Genomic DNA, 9467 nt, shown 5'->3' with positions numbered 1-9467 from the left:
ATAATAATCATAATAATCATAATAATTATAATAATCATAATAATCATAATAATCATAATAATCGTAATAATCATAATAATTATAATAATCATAATAATTATAATAAACTTTATTTGTATAGCTATTGTTTTGAACAATGTTACAAAGTGCTTGTAATAATTAAAAACAGGAATCAAACAAACTATAATGCAAAAACAATGATTGTGTTTAAAACAGAGCAACAGGTGTCACAGGATATGGACTGATGGGATATTTGTTTAATATTCTAAACAGATTACCAGGTCTTCCTTAACCTGGTAATGAACAACTTGAGGAGGCATTTTATTAAGTTGTTTTAAAAACATGTCTTTTCCTGAAAAGCTCATATTTAGGACAGAGCTGGTTCCTGCCTGACAACAGAGAGAGATATGGCTTTGTGTGCAGTCCTGGCAGTGACCAGAAGAGGTCAGCAGAGGTCAGAGCGAGCTGGGAGGAGAGGAGGAACGCAGGGGGCGTTGCTATGGCAACGCACAGCGAAAGAAGCCCCTCCTCTTCTTCTTCCTCTCTGGTCTCTCTGTGATCCTCACCGGCCCTCCGGCTCCCCCTGGTGGATGGTTGTCATGCTGCAACAACATGAACGTCATATACATTCTGGTTAAACCTGAAGATGTGTGTGTGTGTGTGTGTGTGTGTGTGTGTGTGTGTGTGTGTGTGTGTGTGTGTGTGTGTGTGTATATCTTGTTTTTAAGTGTTCCACAAAGTTATGACACATGAGAGACACACAACGACACCTTTCAGTCATTTCTTATTGTTCTTATATTGTGATTAATATGGTTATTGTGATCATATCACATGGTGAGTTTGTGTTGCTATGGTTAGAGGCCTATTCTCTGCAATAGTGGTGGGGCGGCCATAGCTGAATGGTTAGTGAGCCCGCCTAGGGAGCCAGAGGCCCTGGTTGCCCCAGGTTCGATTCCAGGCCAGGTTAGCATATGTGTCGATGAAATGAAATTTGTCCCTGAGCAAGACTCTTAACCCCTAATTGCTCACAGGTTCTCATTGGAAACAAGACCGCAAGGACTTTCATGAACGACCTGTTAAAAGGAATTATCCTTTACAGGAGTTTATTTTAACGATGGAAATATAAACTCACCATCTTCCTGTTGAGTCTGATCAGAATGTCTTATTATATATTACATGTTATTATAATATATTACATGTTATTATAATATATTACATGTTATTATAATAAATGTTATTATAATATAAACTCACCATCTTCCTGTTGAGTCTGATCAGAATGTCTCGAGCCAGAGTGAAGAAGGCCTGAAAACACAACCATTACATAACCTTATTATATATGTTATATTATGTTAACATATTACATATAATAACATATATATATATATGTTATTATAATGTTATATATTTACTTCTTCACTATTATATTAGTGAAGAAGGCCTGTGTTGTGTTGTGTTGTGTTGTGTGTTTCCAAATTGTGATACTTTTACTTAAGTAAAACAACTACTACAAGAGTACTTCTTCCACCAAAGTGTGTAAATTATTGTATGTCTTGCTGATGAATTGAATACATACTGTAGGACCACAATGGAAACCTTCCTGCTGTAGTTGTACTTCCACTGCTTTGCAACTTGTTAATAATAAAGTCTTCAATCAATCAATCAATCAATCAATCAATCAATCAATCAATCAATCATTAAACAAAGAATTGAATAAAACACAAAACATACATTAGGACACATTAATAAAAAAGACCAGGAGACCTGGTTTGCCAGACCTAAGCCGGTGTTGTGTGAAGTCGTGTGAAGTCTAATTCTAAAGGTAGGGTAGAAGATATATCTTTTAGTCGTCTTTCATCTCAGAGAAATCAAGGTGCTTTTCCTTGACGTTAGGGAGGTTAGACCAAATGAACATCAACATCGGTGAAGGACGGACCCTGTTCTATCTCTCGTTTCCTCTTCCTCTTAATGGACTCCATTGGCAAGGTTTGCTAAATGAATCGAACTTTGTTCGATATACTGATAAGGGGAACCCTAATTTATGGATAACAAGAGCAGGATATTTGACATTGAAGGTCTAATTGAAATCTTTGTGTCTTACGTTATATATCAACTGTATTTATACTTGTGACATAATAGTGATGTCACGAATAGTCTGTGCCTATTTCTTCATGCATAAGAAACCTAACCACAACCAGACATACCATGTATGGACACATTGGTGACAAAGGCTCGTGTAGGCCATACCTTTCAGGTCTGGCAAAAAGGAGGCGTGGTCATTAAGAAGACAGTGACATCACAGTGACATCACACTAGTGACATCACACTATGACATCATCACTCACCTCTTCTACGTTGATGCTGGACTTGGCGCTGGTTTCTAAGAACTTGATGCCGCAGTCAATGGCCAACTGTAATGAAAGGGTTAAAATGGATAACTGTAATGAAAGGGTTAAAATGGATAACTGTAATGAAAGGGTTAATTACAGATATATATTGTATATTCAATTGTAAACAAGAGACAGTGAGACACACACACACACACACACACACACACACACACACACACACACACACACACACACACACAGACAGACAGACAGACAGACAGACAGACAGACAGACAGACAGACAGACAGACAGACAGACAGACAGACAGACAGGTATACCTTCTCTCCTCTCTCTTTAGAAACCTGTCTGTCTCTCAGGTCAGACTTGTTTCCCAGAACCATGCGCTCCACGTCTGCTGATGCATGCTGGGAAAAATAACAACATGATGCATGCTGGGAAAAATAACAACATGATGCATGCTGGGAAAAATAACAACATGATGCATGCTGGGAAAAATAACAACATGATGCATGCTGGGAGAAATAACAACATGATGCATGCTGGGAGAAATAACAAACATGATGCATGCTGGGAAAAAAAACAACATGATGCATGCTTGGAAAAATAACAACATGATGCATGCTGGGAAAAATAACAACATGATGCATGCTGGGAGAAATAGAAAACATGATGCATGCTGGGAGAAATAACAACATGATGCATGCTGGGAGAAATAACAACATGATGCATGCTGGGAGAAATAACAACATGATGCATGCTGGGAGAAATAACAACATGATGCATGCTGGGAGAAATAACAACATGATGCATGCTGGGAGAAATAACAACATGATGCATGCTGGGAGAAATAACAAACATGATGCATGCTGGGAGAAATAACAAACATGATGCATGCTGGGAGAAATAACAACATGATGCATGCTGGGAGAAATAACAACATGATGCATGCTGGGAGAAATAACAACATGATGCATGCTGGGAGAAATAACAAACATGATGCATGCTGGTAGAAATAACAACATGATGCATGCTGGGAGAAATAACAACATGATGCATGCTGGGAGAAATAACAACATGATGCATGCTGGGAAAAATAACAACATGATGCATGCTGGGAAAAATGACAACATGATGCATCATACCATATATGGTCATGGTACATATTGCATCATACCATATATGGTCATGGTACATATTCCATCATACCATATATGGTCATGGTACATATTGCATCATACCATATATGGTCATGGTACATATTATTGCATCATACCATATATGGTATGGTACATATTGCATCATACCATATATGGTCATGGTAAATATTGCATCATACCATATATGGTCATGGTACATATTGCATCATACCATATAGGGTCATGGTACATATTCCATCATACCATATATGGTCATGGTACCTCTTCTATGTTACGGATCCAGTTCTTGATGTTGTTGAAGGACTTCTCATTGGTGATGTCATAGACCAGCATGATGCCCTGCAACCAATCACAACACACCTCTGTAGTCTGACAGACAGACAGACAGACAGACAGACAGACAGACAGACAGACAGACAGACAGACAGACAGACAGACAGACACACAGACAGACAGACAGACAGACACACACACAGACAGACAGACAGACAGACAGACAGACAGACAGACACACACACACACACACACAGACACACACACAGACACACACACAGACAGACAGACAGACAGACAGACAGACAGACAGACAGACAGACAGACAGACAGACAGACAGACAGACAGACAGACAGACAGACAGACACACACACACACACACACACACACACACACACACACACACACACACACACAGACAGACAGACAGACAGACAGACAGACAGACAGACAGACAGACAGACAGACAGACAGACACACACACACACACACACACACACACACACACACACACACACACACACACACACACACACACACACACAGACAGACAGACAGACAGACAGACAGACAGACAGACAGACAGACAGACAGACAGACAGACAGACAGACAGACAGACAGACAGACAGACACACAGACAGACAGACAGACAGTGTTTATGGGGGAGGGGGAGTGTCGGTGCCATGGGATACAAGTTTAATCCAATCAGTGAGAAGCAAGGGGGTGTGTCTTACCATGGCTCCTCTGTAATAGGCTGTTGTGATGGTTCTGAATCTCTCCTGACCCGCAGTGTCCCTGTACACACACACACACGCACACACACATGCACACGCACACGCGCATACACACATACACAGAATGGGTACATACACACATCTCCGTTTGGCGTGAAACTGGCGTGAAACGGGTCGCTACGAAACGGAAGCTCTTGTTCCGGATCCGGCAATTTTGTTATGTATACAAATGTGTTGCGGAAACCGGATGTGCTTTTTCCGGACCGGATCGCGTCCGTCTTTCCGTTTTTTTTTTAACATGGGAGTGGATGGGACTTCCGGCCGTCTGTACGGTTGCAAACGGACATGTGTGTATGTACCCACTGAGAAAGAGAGAAAGACAGACAGACAGACAGACAGACAGACAGACAGACAGACAGACAGACAGACAGACAGAAAGAGAGAAAGACAGACAGACAGACAGACAGACAGACAGACAGACAGACAGACAGACAGTATTTTACCATATTTGGAGTTTGATTTTCTTTTCATCCAGTTCTATTGTTCTGATCTTGAAGTCGATGCCTAAAGATAAGACAGGAAGTAGATAAGATAAGACAGGAAGTTGCTTCATCACTCTCTCAGCTAAGGGGTCCCTGCTTCATCTCTCTTTCAGCTAAGGGGTCCCTGCTTCATCTGTCTTAGCTAAGGGGTCCCTGCTTCATCTCTCTCAGCTAAGGGGTCCCTGCTTCATCTCTCTCAGCTAAGGGGTCCCTGCTTCATCTCTCTCTCTCAGCTAAGGGGTCCCTGCTTCATCTCTCTCAGCTAAGGGGTCCCTGCTTCATCTCTCTCTCAGCTAAGGGGTCCCTGCTTCATCACTCTCTCAGCTAAGGGGTCCCTGCTTCATCTCTCTCAGCTAAGGGGTCCCTGCTTCATCTGTCTCTCAGCTAAGGGGTCCCTGCTTCATCTGTCTCAGCTAAGGGGTCCCTGCTTCATCTCTCTCTCCACTAAGGGGTCCCTGCTTCATCACTCTCTCAGCTAAGGGGTCCCTGCTTCATCACTCTCTCAGCTAAGGGGTCCCTGCTTCATCTGTCTCATCTAAGGGGTCCCTGCTTCATCACTCTCTCAGTTAAGGGGTCCCTGCTTCATCACTCTCTCAGCTAAGGGGTCCCTGCTTCATCAATCTCTCAGCTAAGGGGTCCCTGCTTCATCACTCTCTCAGTTAAGGGGTCCCTGCTTCATCTCTCTCAGCTAAGGGACCCCTTAACATGAACCTAGCATCAGTCTAAATAAGTGTAATAACTAAACCTTTAGAGCAGTGGTTCTCAAACCTTTTCATGTCAAGGACCCCCAAATAGATGCTTATTACCCCACGGACCCCCATTTGAAAAGATAAGCCAGGGACCCCCATAAGAGAAGGTTTTTATGGCTCTCTAGCAGTGATTCTCAACCATTTTAGGTTAGGTGTGTGAATGGGTTAATGGCACAATCAATGTAAAGCGCTTCGGATAGAAGCGCTTTATAAATGCACCATTTACCATGTAAACCATGAGAACAGAAGATGTGAGGGGGTTAATGGTAGGTAGTAGTATGTAGATGTGAGTATATACTGTAGGAGGAGAACAGAATATATATATATATATATATATATATATATATATATATATATATATATATATATATATATATATATATATATATATATATATATATATATGTGTGAGAACAGAAGATGTGAGTACTGTAGGTAGTAGTATGTAGATGTGACTGTAGGAGGAGAACAGAATAATGCTCTCTGTCATAAAATGACATTTTAATACATAACTCATACTTCCTGTTGACCACAATCCATTGTCTCTGTTGTCTGACCACACACACACACACACACGCACGCACGCACGCACGCACGCACGCACGCACGCACGCACACGCACACGCACACACACACACACACACTGTCAGCTGATGCTCAGCAGGCATTGCCTCTGACAGTACAGTTTCTGTTCAGTGTGTGTGTGTGTGTGTGTGTGTGTGTGTGTGTGTGTGTGTGTGTGTGTGTGTGTGTGTGTGTGTGTGTGTGTCAGTAGGACTCTAGGAACTCATTAACATGAACTAGAGAAGTGCTCAGGTCTCCGCCAGGCCGGGTTGCCCATTGTCTTTGGAATTCAGACTTTCAGCCAATCGGATGAATGAATGTCTAAACCTAACCTTATTCCTAACCTTAACCTCAGTAAAACTATGTCTAAACCTAACCTTATTCCTAACCTTAACCTCAGTAAAACTATGTCTAAACCTAACCTTATTCCTAACCTTAACCTCAGTAAAACTATGTCTAAACCTAACCTTATTCCTAACCTTAACCTCAGTAAAACTATGTCTAAACCTAACCTTATTCCTAACCTTAACCTCAGTAAAACTATGTCTAAACCTAACCTTATTCCTAACCTTAACCTCAGTAAAACTATGTCTAAACCTAACCTTATTCCTAACCTTAACCTCAGTAAAACTATGTCTAAACCTAACCTTATTCCTATCCTTAACCTCAGTAAAACTATGTCTAAACCTAACCTTATTCCTAACCTTAACCTCAGTAAAACTATGTCTAAACCTAACCTTATTCCTAACTTTAACCTCAGTAAAACTATGTCTAAACCTAACCTTATTCCTAACCTTATCCTCAGTAAAACTATGTCTAAACCTAACCTTATTCCTAACCTTAACCTCAGTAAAACTATGTCTAAACCTAACCTTATTCCTAACCTTAACCTCAGTAAAACTATGTCTAAACCTAACCTTATTCCTAACCTTAACCTCAGTAAACTATGTCTAAACCTAACCTTATTCCTAACCTTAACCTCAGTAAAACTATGTCTAAACCTAACCTTATTCCTAACCTTAACCTCAGTAAAACTATGTCTAAACCTAACCTTATTCCTAACCTTAACCTCAGTAAAACTATGTCTAAACCTAACCTTATTCCTAACCTTAACCTCAGTAAAACTATGTCTAAACCTAACCTTATTCCTAACCTTAACCTCAGTAAACTATGTCTAGACCTAACCTTATTCCTAACCTTAACCTCAGTAAAACTATGTCTAAACCTAACCTTATTCCTAACTTTAACCTCAGTAAAACTATGTCTAAACCTAACCTTATTCCTAACCTTAACCTCAGTAAACTATGTCTAAACCTACAGATGTGCCACTTCAAAACTTCACATGTCCTGCCATCGCCAAGACAGTACATTTTCAGGGGATTCCCAGGGCAATAAGAGGGACAAAGAAGGGCATTTAAAATGCTGAATTATTTTGATGATCACTGCTTTTATGATGCTAATTAATTTGAGCAACTGGTCAAATCACCTTTCGCCTCATAATGAGTCTGACACCTTGTTCAACACACATTCTTTTGTTCTCATGTATATGGTTGTCTGTTGAAGGGAAAAACAGGGGTGTGTAGTGACAACTTCTTTTCAGGGGCAAAACAGTGCATTTTAAGGGCAGAAAAGGGAGAAAAAAAATGCATTTTCAGGGCACTATCAGGGAAAGAACAGTAACGTGTGAAGTTTTGAAGTGGCACATCTGTAACCTTATTCCTAACCTTAACCTCAGTAAAACTATGTCTAAACCTAACCTTATTCCTAACTTTAACCTCAGTAAAACTATGTCTAAACCTAACCTTATTCCTAACCTTAACCTCAGTAAAACTATGTCTAAACCTAACCTTATTCCTAACTTTAACCTCAGTAAAACTATGTCTAAACCTAACCTTATTCCTAACCTTAACCTCAGTAAAACTATGTCTAAACCTAACCTTATTCCTAACCTTAACCTCAGTAAAACTATGTCTAAACCTAACCTTATTCCTAACCTTAACCTCAGTAAACTATGTCTAAACCTAACCTTATTCCTAACCTTAACCTCAGTAAACTATGTCTAAACCTAACCTTATTCCTAACCTTAACCTCAGTAAACTATGTCTAAACCTAACCTTATTCCTAACCTTAACCTCAGTAAAACTATGTCTAAACCTATCCTTAACCTCAGTAAAACTATGTCTAAACCTAACCTCAGTAAAACAAATACAAGAATATAGCTGCAAGCAGCGATAATACGGGGCCAGTGAATAGAGAGAGAGAGAGACATGGAAACGGAATAGATTGAAGAGAGAGAGAGTGACATGGAAACAATAGATTGATGAGAGAGAGAGATGGAAACATAATGGTTTGATTGGACCTACTCAACGTACTGCCATTAACAGGATTCGAACTCTCAACCTTCAGACTAATAGGCTGCAACACTACCTATAGTGCTATAGCTTTGTCCAGGCTGATATTGTCTGTTGAAGATCATAAACTCTTGCCTTCTTTCATGAACCAAGCCCCTGTTTCACTAACACTAAGATCACTCGTTCACAAGCCATTTACCAATGAAGAAATTGTACATCTCCTCAGAACCAAAACTAATGAAAGTAGCCGATCTACAAGCTCACAAACCATGAAAAGTTGTGAGATTGTAGATCAGCTATTTTCAGAATGAAGTATGTCATACGTAAAAAACGTACTCTCAAATAAGCATTTCAGATTATCTTTACCATTTGCACATGTATTCATTGATACAGTCATGTTGTTTGCAATTCAACTTAAATTAAGTCTACGTCAAGTGAGGCTTGAACTGGCGACCTTGAGATTGTGAGGCATTCATTTAAGGGAGACGCCATTGGCCCAACAGACAAGTAACTGTGAAAAAGGAGATCACACAGATGATACAGTTTCACGCAAATAGCTGAAAAATCCTGGGTTTAAGTGTTTTTCAAACTGCTCAAAATTGCGGACAATCTAAGGGCGGAGCTTAATGGTCAAATCGATACGTGTGTTCCTCATGAGTCAAGGCACATGTGTAAGCAAGTTTCACGACTTTCGGCCAAACGAGGCATGACTTATGCCTGTTTACAGTCTGCATTTTAAAAAA

The 9467-nt window shown here is 40.2% G+C and overlaps 1 protein-coding gene across 2 annotated transcripts in view; it reads right to left on the bottom strand.

The window, feature by feature from the left end:
• Nucleotides 1-328: 328 nt before the first annotated feature.
• LOC311052196 (ras-related protein Rab-8B-like) overlaps nucleotides 329-9467 on the bottom strand; it is a 12352-nt gene continuing 3213 nt past the window's right edge. The window contains exons 2-8 of one of the 2 annotated variants that reach the window (XM_084067028.1): nucleotides 5022-5082; nucleotides 4519-4579; nucleotides 3771-3848; nucleotides 2670-2756; nucleotides 2346-2411; nucleotides 1255-1305; nucleotides 329-602 (exon numbers count right to left, since the gene is read on the bottom strand). In XM_084067028.1, the coding sequence (XP_083923154.1) occupies nucleotides 498-602; nucleotides 1255-1305; nucleotides 2346-2411; nucleotides 2670-2756; nucleotides 3771-3848; nucleotides 4519-4579; nucleotides 5022-5082 (509 nt within the window). In that variant the 3' untranslated portion in view covers nucleotides 329-497. The remainder of the gene's footprint in view (nucleotides 603-1254; nucleotides 1306-2345; nucleotides 2412-2669; nucleotides 2757-3770; nucleotides 3849-4518; nucleotides 4580-5021; nucleotides 5083-9467) is intronic. The other variant, XM_084067029.1, reaches the window with a different exon arrangement.

The sequence above is a fragment of the Gymnoscopelus microlampas genome (genome assembly GCF_963454915.1).
Source record: "Gymnoscopelus microlampas genome assembly, chromosome: 1".
Classification (NCBI taxonomy): domain Eukaryota; kingdom Metazoa; phylum Chordata; class Actinopteri; order Myctophiformes; family Myctophidae; genus Gymnoscopelus; species Gymnoscopelus microlampas.
Note: the sequence above shows the minus strand (reverse complement) of the source record. Positions and strands in the feature narration are given on the sequence as shown.